This window comes from Rousettus aegyptiacus, unplaced genomic scaffold (assembly GCF_014176215.1).
Source record: "Rousettus aegyptiacus isolate mRouAeg1 unplaced genomic scaffold, mRouAeg1.p scaffold_m13_p_16, whole genome shotgun sequence".
NCBI lineage: Eukaryota > Metazoa > Chordata > Mammalia > Chiroptera > Pteropodidae > Rousettus > Rousettus aegyptiacus.
In genome coordinates, this window is record NW_023416291.1 from 38,524,380 (window position 1) to 38,546,340 (window position 21,961).

At 39.4% G+C, this 21,961-nt stretch overlaps 1 protein-coding gene across 1 annotated transcript; it reads left to right on the forward strand.

The window, feature by feature from the left end:
* The first annotated feature begins 1,252 nt into the window (after positions 1–1,252).
* On the forward strand, positions 1,253–13,274 carry LOC118612457 (zinc finger protein 709-like). The gene is made up of 4 exons (XM_036233867.1): positions 1,253–1,411; positions 8,864–8,990; positions 9,195–9,255; positions 9,635–13,274. The coding sequence occupies exons 1-4, from the start codon at positions 1,409–1,411 to the stop codon at positions 11,217–11,219; spliced, it is 1,776 nt and encodes a 591-aa protein (XP_036089760.1). The 5' UTR covers positions 1,253–1,408; the 3' UTR covers positions 11,220–13,274.
* Positions 13,275–21,961: the final 8,687 nt, after the last annotated feature.

Below are 21,961 nucleotides of genomic sequence, written 5' to 3' on the forward strand. Positions count from 1 at the left end.
ACAGACTCGCAAATATAATGGACAATTTAGTGATGGACAGAGAGGAGGGGATTTAGGGGGCTGGGAGAATGGGGTGAAGGGCTAAAGAAGGCATTATCTTTTTCCATCCTCTTCCTTCTAGCTTGTGTGTGGCAGAAGGAAAATTGTTAATTGACATACAATCCTGGGGTTGCTCAAGTCCTGCCCTGAGAAAGAAGAGGGTTCTTGGTGGAGCATAAGAAGTAATTCAAACGCACACCAAAGTTAGTGTCAAAAGAAAAGTTTATTAGAGAAGGGAGAAAGCTGAGATATAAAAAAAGATATTAGAAAGCAAAGACAAGGGAAAAAGCTTCCCATGTCAGAGGAACCAGTTTATCTATCAGTCTTTAGTTCTCGTGAGTTAGTTTAAAGACTTCGTTTACCCATTTTCCTTTGATATGGACATACACTGAGGAAGAATAAAAGTATGTAGCATGAAAAGGTAAGAATATGTAGCGTGAAAGGCCCGCTGGCAGTTCCCAGCCTGTGATCCACAGGTTCCCCATGGTTTTGGCCATAGGGAATGAATGACTTTATTTTGTTTACTGTGCCATTAAAGAATCTGTTTTTCCTGTTTCCCTTTAACGGTGTGGGCAAATGGGTTGTTAGCAATCCCTGCAGACATCTTCCTTTATCCGGCAGGTTTCCTCTTGGTCTGCCTGTGGCGCTAATCAGGATATTGCAGTCTTTGAATATGACTTGATTTAACATTTTAGCTCTCTTGCCTCCTCCCTACATTAATGGGGAAGAGATGGGTGGAAGGCTCAAGGGTTGCAAGGATCAAAGATTAAAATGGAGCCAGACTTCTAATTGTAGATAGTGAAGTCAAATTTAAGTGAGTTTCTAAACTTAAGTTCCATGAGTGGCTTTACGACCTTAGCCAAGTCCTTGATCCCTAGAAGGCATGAGACCCTCTTGTTCCAGTGTGACGGGCCTAGACTGCTCTCCCGCTCCGCACCTACCAGCTCCACTTGGAAATTCAGTCAGGAATTCCTTGCACACTTCAGTGCCCTCCCGGTTGCAAACAGCTCGGGAAAAACAGTAGAGGCTACCCGCGGCTAGGAAGAAATTTCCGTTTAAATGCAAATGAAACAAGTGGCCTCAGTTCCAGCTGCCCAGTGGAGCCTGGTTTCATTGAGTCAGGGGTCCTCACGTCCATCGTCACTCAGGCACAAGGAGGCAGCTATGAAAACTGTCCAATCAGGAGCGCCCCTGGGGTAGGTGGGTGGGGTGATGTAACGGGAAGTTGTGAACGCCCCAGCTTGCTCCAGCGGCCCTGAGGGTCTGGTGTCCTCTGTCATTCCTGGTCATTAGTGGCTTTGCCACCCCGTCTGTCGCGCTGTGTCTTGGGGGTCTAGGCAAGACTCAGGGAGACCCAGGAAACCTAGCAATGGTGAGTGTGGGGCCGGGGTGCAGAGGCAGAGACGAGGGGCTGGTTAGAACCGGTTGGAGTCGGCAGTGGCTGGACCCGGCCTCTCCACGGGCCCTCTAGAGTCTGCGGACTCGAGTGCCCTTGGGTCCCCGCTGGGACCTCAGTCCCCTCTGGCACACAGTATAGGGGCCGGGCCGACAGCCGGGACCACGGGCGCGCTGTTTCCTCACTGCGCGCAGCGACTTGGGCCCCGCACCCTCTGGGCGGCTCTGCGCCCGCAGCCCTGCGTCTCCCCAGATGGTGCGGTGACCACCGTGAGGGTGGGTCATCAGGGAGAAAATCGTGACTCCGTCACAGGGGTTCGTGCGTGGCAGGAGCTGTGGTCTCTGGGGTCCTCAGCCCCTTCTTTTTCCCCAGGGGGACTGTTTTCTCCTGAGTTTTCCCAGTGTTTGGGAAGCAGGGTCTCAGATCCATCATTCTCTGCTCCTCGCCTGTCTCTTCCTGGGACTGACGGGGAGTAAGTCCCTACATTTCCAGATCCCTCCTCGAATTCTCAAGCCTACTTCATTATCAACTGTTTATCCTCCGTGGTTTATTTCAAACAGACCCAATATTTTAATTGTTTATCCTTTTTCCCACATTTATGGATGGCACTTTTTTAGAGTTTTATATTTTTGTGTGGACATTTTACATGAGAGGAAAGGGAAGAATAACCACTGGAATTCTGTTGTTTGAAATCCTTGCACCTCTCCCCCAGGATCTTCCGTGGGCACACACGCCCTGTGTCCTTTGGACAGAGGTTCCTATTTGGAAACTTTCCTGGGCGTTTTGTCCCGTGAGCACGGCCTCTCCCTGGGTTTGACACCTTGAAAAGATTTATTGACTTTTTAAAATGTCCGTTTTCAATAAGAGTAAAATGTATTTAATCAATAGCGCTTGGGAGATATAAAATAGTCCCAAACAGGCAAAGTCCGGGTGAATTTTAGAAAAAAATAACAAGTTCCGTGATTACATTTTATTTTGGGTATAATTCTTTCACTTTCTTCCCCTGAGCAGTGCGAAGTAAATTTGTGAAGTTGATTTTTTTTAGTTTTGGGTGTTCAAAAGTCAAATTGTAGCGTTTAGACTTGCAGAGCAGACATGTATGATTACCAACCAGTTTCTTTTTCTAGAAATATAATTAACTGACATCTTTTTTCTGAAGAGAATAGATATTTGTGGTTTTCTAGTGGAACTAGTAAGAGAACCTTAAAATTTTTTTCTTTTCCCTGTAAATGCTGGGTTTGAGTGATTTTGCTGTATTGTTCAAATGTTGGATTTGTGTCATTTACAATATCACCGGTTTTCCAAAGTAACTCCAGTGGGGAGCAGAGACCTGAGGTCAGTGACCCAAGCTAAGGCCCCTTTGACCTGCAAACGGAAGCACTTGCAGGCCTAGTGGTTCTTCCTGGGGAGCCGCCTCCCTGCAGGTGGCCTTCCTGCTCCCACCTACTGGGGAGGAGCTTTTATACTGAGAGAAGCTGCAGCCCAAGAAAGCTGGGGTGCACGTGTACAATGGGGGAGGGGCGATGATGCACATTCTGAGGTTGTAGCTGTGGTTTTTTAGGGCTATACATTTTTATGTCTTATGTTTTGAGTTTTCTATCTACAGTCAGTGTAATTTGTGCATATAGATGTAATTTGTGTATATAGAGAAGTCTGCGAAGATTAGGGGTTCTGTCTCCTGGACAAAAGGTTTATGAGTTGGGGAGTTCATTTGGGTCAGAACTCAAACTGAATCAGGCTGAGTTTCTTCACTGAGAATGGAAGCCTGGGGGAGGCAGTGCTTCCATGCTTACAGGAGGTGGGATGTTGGAGGTCCCAGAGTTCAGTCTTGGGGATGCTCAGGTGTCCCCCCTCCCCTCCTTCCTTAGGGACTGACCCACTTCAGAGGTTCTGTCTCACCCTGGGTTGTCTAGACCCCAAGTGTGGGAACATATTCAATCACCTTTCTGAATGCAGGTTTCCTTCTGATATGTTTTGACTCCAGTGTTTGTGTTTCTTTCCTTTGAATTTCTTTCTCCATTAAATATTACAGCCCTTTGATTCTAGTGTCCATTAGCACCTGGTGTTTTAAAATGTAAATTGATTGAGAGATATCATATAAGGCCAGAAAATTTAGGTAAAAGAACCTGAAAATGTCAGGTGTTTTTAAATTCTCAGATGAATTTTCATTTTAGGTCATTGTTTCTATATTCAGGTCCCTAGAGAACTTTGACATTGAAAAGGATATACTATTCCGAAGGCAAATGAACTCCTATTTTAATGGATGTGGGGAAAAAAGAAAACAACTGAATTTTTATTTTCATTCGTAAGACAAAAACACCTCAAAGCTCATGTAAATATTTGAAATTACTAGTATATTTCAGAGCTTAATTGCAAACCGCTAATACACTAATAATATCTTACTTGTTTCTGAAAATATCCTCATTATAATATAGAGAGAAAACTGTCATAATGCTTTTTGCCCTTTTAGAAAGGGATTTGTCAACTTTTTAATGGTCTGAACTTTTATATCATTTAGTGTTTAAAGGATTAAATCTTGGAGTGGTTAATTATGTAAAGAGATAAATTATTTTTAAAAGCAAAATTTAAAATGATTATCAATCATATGAAAATGCAGTATACATAAATTTCTCTCCTTATTTTAAACAAATAATGCATTAGAATGTTTAAGGAATTCCTAGGAGAGGAAACTAACTTAAAAAGACTCCCTGCTCACATGTCTGCTCCACTCCTGTGCTCCTATTCGATCCACCCTCAAATGACCAGTATTGATCACTTCCTGATGATCCTGTTAGTGTTTCTTTACATAAAAACAAACCAGTGCGAATGCCTACTTTTCTTACCCATGTTCATTGTTGTCATGAGTGGTCAGGGTCCCCTAGGATATTTGATGTTCTTTTACTTAAACAATGTAATCCCCGCCCCTCCCTTTTCCCCTAGTGCTTCTTATCTGTCAGGCCCCTGCTCTGAGCTGCTGCTTGCGGGAGATCTCTCCTGTGGGCTGTGCTGCCCAGTACTGTGTTGTGGACTCACTGAGCCTGGAGTCTGTATACCCAGGACTCTGAGTAGGCAATTTTGGAAATTCTTTGTCCTTTGTGAACAGAGTATGGGAATGGAGCTCTCACAGTCATCCTGGGCCAGTGGTTTAGCTGGAACCCTAATGTGTGTGTAAAGTGAGAGTGTGACTGAGGTTAGGTTTGCACAGACATTAGGGAGAGGTCTTGGGGGGTAGAGGATGATTATACTCTGTAGATGTGGTCAGCCCATCAGATGGTCACTCCTTAAAGAGCCTTTATTTCAGAGAGAACAAAAGAATAGACAGGGACGGCAGCCAACATGTGGCAAGATTCCAGAGGGCCCAGCAGGACCCCTCAGTAATGTGGCTGCTGCTGCTGCTGCCCCTGCATCTATTGTAGCAAAGATCCTGATCCTCCAGGTGACAGTGGACAGCACCATGGTTTCAGTTTCACAGCAAAGGGATCAGTTCAAACTCTGCTTAAGCCCAGGGTACTTACTCTCTACAGCAACCAGTTGTCACGTCAGGGCCTCTAACCCTGTTGGCAGTGATATGAGGCTCTGGAGGAGGGCTTTCAGTTGTCCCTAGGCTTCTGATTAAGAAACTGTCCTGGGCCCACGCTGTATGCCGTCGGAGCCGCAGTTATCACAACGTGCTGGGCCCTCTTTGAAACAGAGGCTGTCATAAACACTGAGCACAGGACCCGCTGCTCAGGGGCCTGTTATGCCTTGGGCTCTAGAAACAACTCCCTCTGCTCAGCAGGCTGGCTGACACCTGCTTGCGACAAGACAGAGCCAGCCCTTGGCCCTCCAGCTTGTGCCACCTGCAGGAGGGGTGACCTTCCTTACTCTAGTCCCTTGAAAGAAGCTACAGTGCTGGAGGAGGTCTCCCCTCTTGCAGGCTCCTGGGTTCCCTGGGCTGTTCCTAGGGACTCAGTGAGCGCCCAGACCTGGGGAGGGCAGACTCTCAGGAGGACCACACACACTCATACATGGAGGAGGACAGTGGAGAGCTGTGGCTCTTCATCCCTTTGTTGGAACATTCCTGATAAAGGACTGAGCCCAAAGGTCACATAGCTCCCTAGACATCCAGCAGTCATTTTACCACTGGCCCACAGTTGTCCCCATCTGTCTGTGTTCACAGGCCCTTGGACTGTTGTCTGAGCTGCCCCTTTGTGATAAAAGAACTCTGGGGATGTCTTGACTGAGACACCCCACGTGTAGATCTAGGTAACACTTGTCTGCACCCTAGGACAACCAGCTCCCCAAAACCAGACCACCAGGAAACTGCCCACCCACCTTGGACTTCCAGACTCTGCTGGTGGTAACCATGGTGCATCTCAGAACACAGAGTGCCCTGCTTTCCTGCGGGGCATCTGCGGAAGCTTCTCCTCGGTACTGGTCGCAGGCTCGTAGGGCACCGCGCTGGCGTATTGACATAAGGTCTGATGAATTGAATGATACGTGGCCTGTTTCATCCATCAGTCAGTTATCAGGGCTGAGTTGTAATGAGTCTGCCTTTATCTTTTCCTTCCTTCCTTCCTTCCTTCCTTCCTTCCTTCCTTCCTTCCTTCCTTCCTTCCTTCCTTCTTGTTTAGACTCAATTTTGTTCAAGTCATTTTAGATTTACAGAAAAATTGTTGAGAGTGTACGGAGAGTACCCATATAACCCATACATCCACACAGTTTGCAGTGTTTTTTATGTCTTGTATGACTGTGGTACGTTTGTTATAATTCCCAAACTAGTATTGATGCAGTAAAGTGCACAGTTTACATTAGTGTTGACTATATCATAGGATCTATGGGTTTGAGCAAATGTATAATAATGAGTATCCATCGTTTCTATATTACAAACTGTGATATTACTTCCCTAAAACTCTTCTGTGCTCCACTTATTTATTCATTCCTCCCTCCACCCCTAAATCCTTTAAACCCAAATATCTTTTTACTGGCTCATGATTTTGTCTGTTTCGCATTGCCATATACTCAGAATCATATATAGTATGTATTCTTGCAGATTCACTTCTTTCACTTAGCAATGTACTTTTAAGATTCCTCTTGCATTTTTACATTTTTTAAAACGCTTTTTTAGTGATTTTCCTTGATTATTAAGTGTACATTTACTACTAACCCACGTCCTTTGTCAAGTATTATACCACTTCACTATTTCTGCAACTACTCTTACACTATTACCAATTCTCCCTCACTGTTCCTTGTCACATTGCTGTCATTTATTTCCATTACCCATATACTTATAATTGCCAAATACATTATTGCTTATATTTTAAGAACTACAAAAGATTTTACCTTCACTTTTTCCTTCTCTAACCCTTTACCTTTTATCATTTATGTACTTTTAGATGAATTTTTAAATGTTTCATTTAAAGTAGATACACTAGTGACAAATTACCTCAATTTCACCTCAGAAAGCCCTTATTTATTCTATATTTTTGAAAGATTGTTTTTCTCTATACAAAATTCTGTAGAGAGTTTTTCTTTTAATTTCAAAACATTCAGTATTGTATTCTGCTCTGTTCTTGCTTGCATGACTTCTGAAAAGGATTAAAATTTAATTCAAATCTTTGTTTTTCTATATATAACATTTCTTTTCCCTTTGACTTCTTTCATTATATTCCCTTTGTCTTTGATTTTTGTCTAATTTGAATATGATATACTTTTGTTTGCATTTTTGGCGTTTTTCATTTTTAGTGTTTTAGAAATTTCTGGCTCTACATTTTATCATCTTTCATTAATTTTAGGATATTTCAGTGATTATTACTTCACTTAACTCTCTTGTTTCTTTCTTTTTTTTCAGTTAGTCCCTTTTTGTGTAATTTAATCCTCATGTTAAAGAAGGTTGTCCTAGGCTTCATGGATATTGTGTTCTGTTCTATTCTTCATTGTCTTTGCATTAGACTCTTATGAAATAGAATTTTTTTTTGAGTATAGGCCTTATTAAGAACAGCATATATAGGGCATGTCTCAAAATACCAGTTTTTTTCTTTCCTAATTTTGGAGATACCATTTCCCCTGTGACCCCAAGGCTCTGATGGATCTAAGAGTAGTTCACTGCAAGTTTTTTTTTTTTTTAAATGAAATTGAGACTGACAGCTCCTAAGTTCATTAAGTGTCAGACCAGAAGGTGACAGGGCACCCTCTAGAGCAGTGGTCCCCAATGTTTTTGATATCAGGGGCTGGTGCTCCTATGAGAATCTAATGCCTGATGATCTGAGGTGGAGCTGAGGCGGTGATGCCAGTGCTGGGGAGCAGATGCAAATACAGATAAGCTTTGCTCGCCTGTCTGCCACTCACTGCTTGCTGTTCCTAACAGGCCATGGATTGGTACCAGTTCACGGCCCAGGGTTTGGGGACCTTTGCTCTAGAGTGACTTGTAGGGAAAATTCTCCTGAAATTGGAGAATGAAATTTTTTTTTTTTTTTTTTTTTTGAGGAAAGCACTGTTGAATCCTTTTTCATGTTATATAATCATGGGCAAATTCATCATCAAATTATGTGGGCTTAAATGAACTACCTTATCATTTTCAGCTCTTAACCTGTTCCTCAGGGGCAGCAAATCCCAGGGTACTGTTAGGGTTTGACCAGAAAGAGCTCTTCTAGCATATTCTCTTGCTACATGTTCGAAACTTTGGCTGGAAGCAGCCCTGAGGCACGTGAGTATAAGAATTTAGTGGTCTAACTTTTCATACCTTCTTCCTTGTGTCTGAGCTCTAAGTTCCAAGTTACTTTCTAGCCCCATGAGATTGGACAGAGAGAGAATGAAGAGCTGAGTCTGTGATAAATATGACACAAGTTACAAGCAGTACTTCTCCACAAGCACGTTTACATTTAACCAGCTGCACCTCATTGCTGGTAAAGGCCTGGAGGGCTTCAGGCTGATAGGTCAGCTGGCTTTGGTGTAGGTGACTTCCACAGGTCTCCTGGACTCTCATGTTTGGTGATGAAAACAGAAGGAAAAACTTCCTTCACTATGTTTTCACTATGTTTTATTTATTAAAACCTCACTCAGATTTCAGCCTCTGCATTATGGAGTGCTGAAGATGGTGGGTAGTGAAGAAGAATTTTTCTCACAAAGAATTGATGGTCTTAAAATAATCTTTGTTTTATTTGAATAGCATTTTTGTTGATTCTAAACATTTTCTGAACCCTGCCATTAGAATAATAAGATGTTATGTGTTCACTGTAAAAATATATAAATATTTTACATGTGTTCGTGATGCTGTTAAGTTTATGAGGAAGTAAGTGTGGACAGAGAGCATGTTTCTGATTATCAAGTCATAGAATAAAGGTTTGGAGATGAGATAATCATATGTAACCTTCCTGTAAATGAAGTCTAGGTGTCCAGTACTGTCAGTCTCATTCATTCAACTGTACACATATTTGGGATGTTGTATAGGACTCAGTAGCCTATGAGGATGTGGCTGTGACCTTCAGTCTAGAGGAGTGGGCCTTACTGGATCCTTCACAGAAGAAACTCTACAGAGATGTGATGCAGGAAACCTTCTGCAACCTGGCCTCAGTAGGTAAGGATAACAACATTCCTTCAGCTGTCAATTAGAGAACAAGTGTTTCTTGTTCACCAGTATTGTTCCAAGATGTAGACTGTGGAAAGGGAGGGTGCTGGTAAAAAATCTAGGCATGGTCACAGCTCATTGTGGATCTAGAAGCTGATAATTTTTCTATAATACAATTTCTTTGGAATCATTTTTTTTGGGTCTACATTTTAGGAAAAAAATGGGAAGAATATGACACTGGAGATCAGTACAGAAACCAGGGGAGAAAACTAAGGTGAGTTGCACAATAGAAAGCAGTGTTTCATGTGAGAATTCTAATATGTCATAAAATTTTTTTAAGAAGCAAACAAAACTAATAAAGCCTGCTTCAAATATCTTTTTTCTTAAAAATTTTTTTACCAAAAATACTTTTTTAAGTATACCATACACATTAGTATTTGCAAAACAATTCACTTGGAAACAGCATTAACAAACCCTGTATATAAACATCACAGTTTGATAATAGAAGGGTCAGGTCTTCTTGGAAAGCATTCTGTATATTTAATTTCAGACAATATAGAATGTATATACTTTTCCTATGAATCATAATAAACATAATGAATATAAGATCATTAATAAAAAAATATTAAATTTGTGCTTCTTGTTGTTTACAGAAGTCAACTGGTAGAGAAAGTTTGTGAAAGTAAAGAGGTTAGTCAATGTGGAGAAAACTTCAGTCTTATTTCAAATCTCAGTCTGAAGAAGGACACTACTAGAGTAACACCATGTGAACACAGTGCATGTGGAAAAGTCTTTGTGCATCTTTCATCCCTTGGTAGGCACATCAGATGTCACACTGGACACAAAGCATATGAGTTTCGGAAATGTGGAGAGAAGCCATATAAGTGTAAAGAATGTGGGAAAGCCTTCAGTTATCTCCATTATTTCGGAAAAAGTGAAAGAAATCTTGGTGGGGAGAAAACCTATAAATATAAAGAATGTGGGAAAGCCTTCAGTTGTTCATGTTCACCTCGATTACATGGACTAACTCACACTGGAGAGAAACCCTATGAGCGTAAACAATGTAGTAAGGCCTCCAAAGATGACTACTCCTTAAAAATACATGAAAGAACACACACTGGAGAGAAACCCTGTGAGTGTAAACAATGTGGTAAATCCTACAGAGATCCTAGTTCCTTAAAAATACATGAAAGAATTCACACTGGAGAGAAACCCTATGAGTGTAAACAATGTAATAAAGCCTATAGAGATCACAGTTCCTTAAAAATACATGAAAGAATTCATACTGGAGAGAAACCTTATGAATGTAAAATATGTAGCAAAGCATTCACTTATCCCAGTTCTCTTCAGAAACATAAAAGAACGCATACTGGGGAGAAACCCTATGTGTGTAAAATATGTGGTAAAGCCTTCAATTCTTCCAGTCAACTTCAAGTACACAGAAGAACTCACACTGGGGAGAAACCCTATGAATGTAAAATATGTGGTAAAGCCTTCAGTTCTTCCAGTTATGTTCAAGTGCATCAAAAAACTCACACTGGAGAAAAACCCTATGTGTGTAAAATATGTAGCAAAGCATTCACTTATCCCACTTCTCTTCAAAAACATAAAAGAACTCATAATGGAGAGAAACCCTATGAATGTAAAATATGTGGTAAATTCTTCAAATATTACAGTTCCTTACACATACATCAAAAAACTCACACAGGAGAGAAACCCTGTGAATGTAAGCAATGTGGTAAATCCTTCAGAGATCACAGTTATCTTCAAAAACATGAAAGAACACATACTGGACAGAAGCCCTGTGAATGTAAGCAATGTGGTAAATCCTTCAGAGATCACAGTTCTCTTAAAAAACATGAAAGAACACATACTAGAGAGAAACCTTACGAATGTAAGCAATGTGGTAAAGCTTTCAGTTTTCATAAGTGGTTCCAAATACATAAAAGAACTCACACTGCAGAGACACTCTATGAATGTAAAATATGTACTAAAGCATTCAGGTATCCCAGTGATCTTCGAATACATGAAAGAACTCACACTGGTGAGAAGCCCTATGAATGTAAGCAATGTGGTAAAGCCTATAGAGGTCACAGTTCCTTAAAAACACATGAAAGAACTCATACTGGAGAGAAACCCTATGAATGTCAGGAGTGTGGGAAAGCCTACAGACATAACAGTACCTTTCAGAGACACAAACGGACTCACACTAAAGAAAAATACTATGAATGCAAATAATTTGGAGAAGCCTTCAGATATTATCAAGTTTTCAAACACATGACAGAAAACACTCTGAAGAGAAATCATAATGTATGAAAAAATGTAGCGCAGCATTCAGTTGTCTGGATTATCTTTAAAAACTTGAAAGAAATCTCACTGCAGAGAAACCCTATGAATATTAAAGAATACAGTAATGCATTTAGGTATCCCAGTGATCTTCGAAAACATGAAAGAAAACTCACTGGAGAGACCCTTCGAATATAAACAGTGTGGTAAAGACTACAGAGATTACAGTTTCTTATAAACACAAAAGAACTCAGAGAGAAACCCCAAGGATATAAGGAATGTAGAAAACCATTTGTCACAGTCTTTAGAAGACATGTGACCATGCATACTTGAGAGAAACCATATAAAAATGCAAAATATGGGAAAGGCTTCAGTATTCTAGGTCCTTTCAAAAGTATGAAAGGATTCACTGGACAAAAACTCTTGAATGTAAACAGCATGGGAAACACTTGAATTGATCCCCATTCTAACATGTGAAAACTCCCACGAAAAAGAGATAGAAATGTAAGTAACATGAGAAAGCTTGATAGAAATGCGCCAGAAAACTTCAACAGAAAGAGTTCTTATTAAAGTTGTAAATATATTGTTTATTGAACATTTTTTAAAGTACATCATTTGAGTGTGAATTTCTACTAATTTCAGAAATGAATACTCATGTACAATAATTCTGAGGGTTGTCTTTCAATGTTAGCACATAAGATTAATAGGTAGCAGTTTTTCCTTAAAAATTTACTATTTTTTTCTCACTGTTTTGAAGCCTGTTAGATCCATGGGTGAATTGAAGTATATTTGTTAAATATAATTAGGTTAAATTTTTTAATCATGTTTTATTTGTTCTGTGTTAGGGTTGAGAAGGATGCTTTGATATTTGAATTTTCCTAGTGGCCTTTATATCCCTAGTCCATTATGTATATTCTAAGCTCCTTTCTTGGGGCGATAGGTTTTGCAACTGTATTCCATTTTCTATACTAATGAACAGTTGGAATAAATTTTATGTGTGGCAAAGGTATGAAAAAATATAGTTTGATGTGAATTATTTTTATAATGAGACTGCTTTTTGTTTTTTCTTTGGACTGGTATTTGGTGAATAGACTTTGAATTAAGAAGAGGAACCTATGATAGGGCAACAAAATACAGAGCTGGAAATTTTCCCTCCTGTTATGTAATCTTAGGAACTTGAATTTTTAGAATGCATCTTCTTTATGGTGCCATGTTAAAATTCATTAATGGCCTCACTTGTGTGAGATTTGGAAGGCAAAAACAACACATCAGATTTCGGAATCATTATGCAGACAGATAAATAGGAGCTTTAAGGACAGCATCTTCTAGACCATTGCCCAGATTCCTTGACCTTCCAGTCAAGACTGTCCTCAAAACCACCACCAACTGTTTGATTTGCATTTTCTGAGAGGTGCAGGTTTCCAGGGATATCTTCACAAGATCCACATCAAAGATCCATCAGAGTTTGGAGTTTTCTCTAAGCCCTTTTGTGTCCATCAGGAAACTGATTTAGACTTTTATGCTTATGTTTATTCCCCTCTTCTCTGGATTATATCCGTATAAGGTCTCACTTGTTTAGGAAACACCTTATGCTGTTAACAGTCCAGTGAGCATGTTCTCCTAATTGTCCTTGACATCTACCTTGAGGCTATCCACAAAGACCATGGGTGTTTGTTTCTCTGCTGCATGTGCAGTGACTGCCTTGACCTGGTCCTTCCATGTGAGAATAAGCACCTTCCTCCTGGAGGAAGGCTGGTGTTTTCTGTTACTTGAAGCTGGATGTAATCCCTCAATATGTTTTCAATTGTGATTGATTACATATGATTAAAAAGTATGTGCATTTTTTTGGTAAAACGAACACTTCTGTAGGTGTTTCATAAAAATATTAATGGATTTCTCAGCTGTTGTGTGCTACTAAATATTGTGTTGTTCATACCCTGAGAGGATATGTTAAAGTGTCCCATTATGGTTATGGGCTTTCAAATAAACTTTCCAATAAGATTTCCATTAAATCTCTTAATTTAATCATTATGCTTTATGGGCTAATTTTATGATAAAATATTTCTCAGGCATATTTTATGTTCTATTTTTATAATTACAAATTTTATCACTATATGACACTAATTGTCATTCAATCTTAATAACAGAACCTTAAATCATGTTTTCAGTGTCCTCCTGCCAGTGACCCACAGGAGCTTGCTTGAAATCAAAAAGAGAGGTGTAATGAATTATAATAAGAATGACCATAAAGTACACATAATCATGGGGTGATAACATAAAAGGTTGCTCAGGACCTTCGTAGGATTTGGCTTTTGTTAGATAATTTGATCCCTATTGAAGGCATCAAGAAGTTTTTGTATATTAAACGTCATGAGAAATTAAACTTATTTTATTGGTAATCATAAACCTTGTTTTTTAGAAGTCAAAAACAATGTAGTGGCACTAAACTTAATGTGTAAGAAGCCCCAGTCAGTCATATAAGTAAGAAGAGGGTAATGTTGGTCATTTTATGATTTAGAATGATCACTTTTACCATTTTTTGAGACATAGTTACGAAACGTATTTCTTTTTGTCTTGGTGCATCACGATCACTGATTACCTTTGACGAAGGTGTTATGTGACCTCTTTCTCTTCAAAGGGTAAGACTTGGCCTTGCCATGATTGCAGGCCAGCTCACAGTCCTCTAAAATGGCTTATGCTGTCAGTACCTATCATGTGAACACTGATGGATTTCCTGTTCGCCATAAAGTACCTCAGTCAAAATGTAGAAACTCATTGCCTGATATTTTTAATACCAGCTTTGTGACTCAACTGAGGTCTCTCAGTTTAGGTAAATTGTGAGAGCACGCAAACCTAGCAAGGGGAAAAGACAGAACCACAGGTCCAGTCGACCCTTTCTCGCTCAAGATTACACTCTTGGTGTTAATGTTTCCAAATCCCTCATTACCAGGCATTTTAGGGTCATCGTACCTGATTTAGCACAATCCAGGAACTGTAGGATTTGGATACAGTGACATGAGATAAACTTTTTCTTGCAGACCTGGTACTTATATTTTTGTGGGAAAGGAGAGATGGTTAACAAATGGCAAACTTTGTAGGTTAGCAATAAGAGCTCTGAAGACAAGTAAAAACATGCAATACAATAGGGAGGCTGGGTGCGTTTTTTTTTTTTCTTTTTTTTCCTGTGAGGGTAGGAGCCTCCATGAGTGAAGATGTCATTACTGATCACTTGTATTTTGAGCGCGTAGTGCATCTTAACTACTGTTTCAGGAACTACTTGGTTGTGGAGTTAGAGGACGGCAATGTCCTGCTTTCGTTGATTAACAGTAAAGATTCACCATAGAGAGAAAGATACAGGCATATGGTTCATTTTTATGTATGCAATTTACATATATTTTGTATATAACCTGTGTTCATGAGTTTGGACATTGTTTTCCGGAACTTGAGATATCCTATTGATTTTGGCCACAGGTATTTGTGGTGTCTTTCTGTTTAATGTCATTTGAGAGGATTTTCACTGATCCTTAAATATTTAAAATGTTACAGTATTTGGCATTTCCATCAGGCTGCTGCAAACACTGAGTGACACATGTCTATCCCACTGCACCATGGAGTCCTCCCAATCAGAGAAAGAGTTACATTCATCGGCACCATTCTAGCCCATCCTGAGTTTGCCTTACGTGCAGGGCGATACCTGCGCAGGTCCCCTGTGATTCCTCAGTGGAAACGCCACAAACAGGTATGGATGTGTAAAGGCAGTCATCCAAGGAATAACAGAAGTGAGTTGCAGAGAGAGGGTATCATTTTGAGTAATATCCTAATTGATGGAAAATTTTTACTGTATTTTTCTTACATGAGCGGCTGGAAGCCTCTTGTTTCAATGATCCACACAGCCCCACAGCTCATTATACTGTTCACAGGATTCATTTTTATATGCTTAGACTCCAGCACATTTACTGGAAGGCTGCGAGATATATCAAAAAAAAAAAAAAAGCTTCATTTTTATTAGAGGGAAAAGGAAATTAAATCTCACATTTTTTTTAGAGTCAAGTAACATTGTGGAGGGATTTCATTCACATGGGCACCACAGAGTGTACTCTCGGGGCGATGGCATATTTTCCATCTTTTGATGGCAGTATTTCTATATATACATTTGTGAAAACTCACAAGTACACTTAATTTATAAGTACACACACACATGCACATATAATTAATCAATGGAAATGAATAACACTCACTTTCATATGCCGGGAGAATGTTAAGCTCTCCCAAATCTTGATTTTTATGTATTTAACACTCCTTTCCACAACTGAATGATCGCTCTTGGAAAGAATTGAAGGTCTGCAAGGAAGAATTTAGTCCTTACCAGGCCTTTCTTGCAGCACTGTCTTAATTAACACCCTCCAGGGCTGCGCTGCCCTCATGTCAGGCACGTAACTAGGAGTGAAGTGGGAGGGCTCCCAGAATCTGTCCTGCAGTTTAAGTCAGGCTCCTCGGACAGATCTCTGGATGCGCTGTGGCTCTGAAAAATAAAGGTGTATACCAAGTAGGGATCTGCCTGAGGACATCCTCAGTCACGGGCGTCAACATCATTCCTTTCATCACCTCCATAGCATATTTCCAGCTCTCTGCTTCCCAGCCCAAGCCAACTTGCGCCTGCTTCCTTGGAAACATCTTTGGAAATCCACGCACGCCCCACTCTGGAACAATCTGTAAGTCAACACCAGGCATCTGAGCTGAGAGGGTGACAGAAGCAGTCGGCAGAACCTGTCATGGGTACATTCCATCGTCCACAGCTGTCACATATTTATGAGATCTGCTTGCTTACTTTCACACAATACTTAAATATATACTGACATTGGGTGGGAAAACAAATTACTGAAAAAGTTGTCCAAGTACCAGTCACTCCCTTATCATCTCCTCCCAACACCCCTTTATTAAAGTGGCTTTAGCAGTCTCCTATTACACACCCCAGTGTCTCTAACCCACTCATGGTGGACTCAGCTATGCCAGGAGTTTTTTGTACCAGAAACTGTTCTTGCCGCACACAATTAGAGGAGTGCGGCAGGAACTGAGTTTTATTGTAAGTGTAGCCCCTTTCAAGGCCTTTGCTGATGACCCTCCACAGCCAACTTCATGCAGGACAGTGAATGCAGGACCCCTCAGGTTTACTGTATAGATGCTTCTCATGAAAAAATGGTACTTGTTGGCAGAGCAAAAATGAGCCCTTCTTCAATACTCAATTTACAGAAGGAAGGTTGTTTCCTTCACAATAATATAATTTGTTTTGAGTAGGTCATCTCTTTTCTAGACACATGGGCCACTTTGGGAGTCACTTGGGAGCACATGAGTGACAAGGGAGTTCATATACTTTATAGACAGTGTGCTGCCACCACACCTAATGGAGTCCATGTATGACAAACACAGCTTACATCATAGTCAATGGTGAAAGGCTTTTTCTTTAAGATCGGTATCAAGACAAAGATGTCCACTTTCACCACTTTTATTGAACATGTTGAAAGTCCTAGCCACAGCAGTCAAATAAAATGAAAAAAAGTCATCCAAATTGGAAAGGAAGAAGTAAAACTCAAAAATTTGCAGATGACGTGATATTATATATAGAGAGAATCCTAGAGTCTACAAAAACTATTAGAACTAATTTTGGTGTGTGGTGATAGACAACATTCTAGTTTCATGCTTTTGCAGGTGGCTTTCCAGTTTTCCCAGTACCATTTATTGAAGAGACTTTCCTTTATCCACTGTATGTTTTTGGCCTTTTTGTTGAAAGTTATTTTCCCATAAAACATGCATTTACTTCTGGACTCTCGATTGTGTTTCACTGGACTGTATGTCTGTTTTCTGCCAATACCATGCTGTTTTGATTACTGTCCTTTTGTAGTATAATTTGGAGTTGGGCAGAGTGATGCCTCCAGCCTTGTTCTTTTCTCTCATAAAGGCTTTGACAATTTGGGGTCTTTTGTGTTTCCATACAAATCTCATGACTTTTTTGTTCTATTTCTTTAAAAAATGCCAATGAGATTTTGTTAGGGATTGCATTAAATCTGTATAATGCTTTAGGTAGTAAGGTCATTTTAACTATGTTGATTTTTCCAATCCAAGAACACGGAATACCTTTCCGTTTCTTTGTATCTTCTTTGATTTCTTTTAATAAGATCTTGTAGTTTTCATTATATAGGTCCTTCATATGTTTTGTTAGATTTTTCTTGGTATTTTATTCTTTTTGTTGCAATTGCAAAAGGAATTATTTTTCTACTTCTTTTTCTAACATTTCATTATAAGAGTATAGGAATACTATGGATTTTTGAACGTTGATTTAGTATCCAGAAGCTTTACTGTATTTGCTTATTGTTTCTAGTAGTGTTCTTGTGGAGTCTTTAGGGGTTTCTATACAAAGAATCATGTCATCTGAAAATAGCAACAGTTTGACTTCTTCGTTTCCTATTTGAATGCCTTTTTTAATCTTTCTCCTGCCTGATTGCACTCTCTAGGACCTCCAATGTTATATTGAATAAGAGTGGCGATAGTGGACAGCCTTGCATTGTTCCTGATCTTAAGGGAAGGTTTTTAGTTTTTCACCATTAAGTATAATGTCGGCTAAGAGTTTGTCACAGATGGCCTTTATTATGTTAAGGTACTTTCCTTCCATACCAATTTTGTTAAGTATTTTGATCATAAATGGGTGCTGTATCTTGTCGAAGGCTTTGTCTGCATCTGTTGATATGATCATATGATTCTTATTTTTTAATCTGTTTACGTAGTGTATCACATTAATCAGTTTGCATATGTTGAACCATCCTTGTGCCTCTGGGATGAAGCCCACTCAGTTGTGGTGTATAATCTTTTTATATGTTGCTGTATTCGGTTCGCTAGTGTCTTATTTGGGATTTTTGCATTTGTGTTCATGAGAGATAGCAAGCTATAGTTTTCTTTTTTGTGTTATCTTTACCAGGCTTTGGTATCAGGATAATATTGGCCTTATAAAATGCGTTGGGAAGTATTGCATCCTCTTCGATTTTTTGGAAGAGTTTGAGGTGCATAGGTATTAAATCTTCTTTGAATGTTCAATACAGTTCACTGATGAAGCCATCTGGTCCTAGAGTTTTACTTTTTGGTAGGTTTTTGATAATTGTTTCAATTTCCATACTGCTGATCAGTCTATTCAGATTTTCCAGTTCTTCTTGATTCAGTCTAGGAATATTGTATATTTCTAAGTACTGCTCCATTTCTTCTAGCTTATTAAATTTGGTGTTATATACTTTTTTATAGTATTCTTGTATGACACGTTGTATTTCTGTGGTATCTGTTATAATTTCCTTTTTTTCATCCCTGGTTTTGTCAATTCACGTCCTTTCTCTTTTTTCTTTAGTGAGTCAAGTCAGGGGGTTATCAATGCTAGTAATCTCAAAGAACCAGCTCTTTGTTGCATTTATTTTTTCTATTTTTTTGGTTTGTTTTCAATTTCATTTATTTCTGTTCTAATTTTGATTATTTCTCCCCTGCTGACTTTAGGCTTCATTTGTTCTTCCTTTTTTGGTTTTTGTGTTTGTTTGTTTGTTTGTTTGTGTGCGTGTTTTTTAAGATGTAGCGTTAGGTCATTTATTTGGGCTCATTCTTGTTTTTGGAGATAGGCCTGTAATGATATGAACTTTCCTTTTATGACCAGTCTTGCCATTTCCCAAAAGTTTTGATATGTTGTACTATCATTATCATTTGTTTTTATGTATCTCTTGATCTCTCTTTTTATTTCTTCTCTGATGCAATTATTCTTCAGTAGCATGTTGTTTAATCTCCATATATTTGTGGTTCTTTCTGCTTTATTCTTGAAGGTGATTTCTAGTTTCAGAGTGTTATGATCAGAGACTATGATTGGTATGATTTCAACTCTCTTATATTTGTTGAGGCTACCTCTGTGACCCAGTATGTGGTCGATCCTTGAGAATGTTCCATGTGCATTAGAGAAGAATGTATAAGCAGTTGTTTTGGGATTGAAGGCTCTGTAAATGTCAATGATGTCCAGTTGGTCTAATGTGTCATTTAAGGATGTTATTTCCTTATTGATTTTCTGTTTGGATGATCTGTCCATATCCGACAGCGGAGTATTTAGGTCCCCTACTGCTTGATAGTGTTTTGGTCTGTTCTTCCCTTTAGTTCTGTTAGTAATTGCTTTACATATTTCATGGCTCCCTGATTGGGAGCATAGATATTATTAAGTGTTTCATCTTCTTAATGCATGATTTTCTTTATCGTTATGAAGTGTCCCTCAGTATCTTTCTTTGCCTTTTTTATTGTGAAGTCTTTTTCATCTGATATTAGTACCAGTACTCTCGCTTTTCTCTGAAAGCTGTTTGCTCGAAATATCATTTTCCACCCTTTCACTTTGAGTCTATATTTATTTTTGGAGCTGAGATGTGTCTCCTGGAGGCAGCATATGGCTGGGTTTTGTTTTTTGATCCATTCTGCAACTCTATGCCTTTTTATTGGTGATTTCAATCCATTTACATGTAGGGCAATTATTGAAATATCATGTCTTCTTAGAGCCATTTTATCTTTTCCTTTCTGGTAGCTCAGTGTTTTCATTGCTTCCTTGTCCTTTTGTTTCTGTTTTTTTTTTTTTTTTTTTTTTTTTTTTGGTTGGCTTTTGTGGGTTTTTCCCCTGGTTATTCTTGTTGTTTTTTTTTTTTTTTTTTTTTTTTTTTTTTTTTTTTTTTTTTTTTTCCATTATAGACTTCATTTCTGAAACTTTGGTGTGTGGTTACCATTATGAATATATAAAAGACATCCATTCTCTTCTGCACATGCCTTATCTGCATTCCTCTTTGCAAATTTGGATCTTTGAATCCTCCCCTTTGCAGTCGTTGTTGTCTCAATTGTCCCTCTGTTTGCTGAACATTCATTACTATCTTGCTGTAGCTATTCTCTTATTGTTCAAGCCTATATTGCCCTGTTCTTAGTAAGGGTTGCACTCCTCTGCTTCTATTTGCCCGATAGTCACCTTACACCTAATTATGTATTTTTTTTTGGTCTTTTTCTTTTAGGTGAGGTGACCCCTTTCAGCATTTTCTGTAGGGAAGGACTCATTGTGGAGAATTTCCTCAATTTTTGTATGTCTGGAAAGGTCTTTATTTCTCTTTTATATCTAAAGGAAAGGTTAGCTGGATACCTTGTTCTAGACTAGTTGTTCCTCTCACTCAATATTTTGAATATTTGATTTCACTTCTTTCTGGCTTGTAAGGTTTGTGCCGAGAAGTCTGAGGATAATCTAATGGGTTTTCCTTTATAAGTTACTGTTTTCTTCTCCCTGGCTACCCCGGGAATTCTGTCTTTGTCATTGATTTTTGATAATTTTAATACAATGTCTCTTGGTGAAAGCCTTTTTGAGTTGAGGTAATTGGGTGCTCTGTTGATTTCTTGTATTCCAAGCTCCAGTTCATTCCTTAGATTTGGAAATTCTCATTCACTATTTGTCTGAAAATGCTTGCTAGTTCCTATTCCTTTTCCTCCCCTGCTAGAGGAATATATTTCCTCTCTAGATGTTATCAGCTAGTTCTTGTATTTCTTTTTCATTTTACAGTTTCTCTCTCCTTCTGATTTATTTCTAGATTTCTATATTCATTATCACTGATCTTTCCCTTTATCTGGTCGACTCTATTTCCCAAGTTTGCTATTTCATTTTTCAATTCTTTCAGTGTGTGTGTGTGTGTGTGTGTGTGTGTGTGTGCGCGCGCGTGTGTGCGTGTGTGTGTTTATCTCTAGAAGATCTGTTCTTTTTAAGTGTTTCAATCTCCTTGCTGTGCTCATCTAGTTGTTTTTTCAATTCCTAAGATTGTTCATATGACTTGTTTCGGACTTACTGAATATTTTCAGATATACCATCCTGAATTTTCTGTCCTTTACATTGCATATTTCTATGTCTGTAAGCTTATATTCTGGAAATTTTTCTCTTTCTTTCTGAGTTGCCTTGTCACTTTAGTTGTTCATGGTGTTTACTGGACTATTTCTCGTCCTGGGTTTTAATGAAAGTGTATTCTGCTTTTATTCCAGAAAGATGATTTATTATATACAGGTCTCTCTTTAGCTGGTTGCAAAGAAGATGCTTTTCTTTTGGCTTCCATTAGGCGGCATCTAAGCCTCTTAGATCCCTGATTTATATAAAGCCTTACCAATGCCTCTTATTTTTCTTGTAGATGTTTAATCATGCTCGCTACCCTCAGTCTCAGTTCCTGTCACTGTTCGCCACAGTTTCAGTATCATTTGCTCAGATTCCACTGCGGCTCCACAGTGTTTGGTCTTGCAGAATATGGGGGGAGGGGCCCTCTGGTAGTTGGGGGTTGGAGCTCAGCTTTGGTTTGCAACCACAGCAGGTAAAAATCAACTGTTTTTTCTCTGCCGTCCTGTGTCTCTGCTTTCTGCCCTGATGAGTGGGCCCTGCTGCTGACTACGTGGAGCTCACCGCACTCCCAGGCAGGGCTGTTTAGGGAACTTGCCACACCTTCTCCCCTCACCCTCCTCCTGTCGGGAGCTGGGGCTACTGATAGGCAGCTTCTTTATTTCTCCCAGTCCATGCCTGGGATTCTGATCTGTGGTAGCTCTTATGTGCAGATCTCATGCTCAGATATGCTGGTGTGCAGTTTGTGTGTGTGTGTGTGTGTGTGTGTGTGTGTGTGTGTGTGTGT

Coding starts and splice junctions, on each gene's coding strand:
- LOC118612457 (XM_036233867.1), top strand. Junction 8,991..9,194: donor CTGCAACCTGGCCTCAGTAG/GTAAGGATAACA, acceptor TCTACATTTTAG/GAAAAAAATGGGAAGAATAT. Junction 9,256..9,634: donor AACCAGGGGAGAAAACTAAG/GTGAGTTGCACA, acceptor TGTTGTTTACAG/AAGTCAACTGGTAGAGAAAG.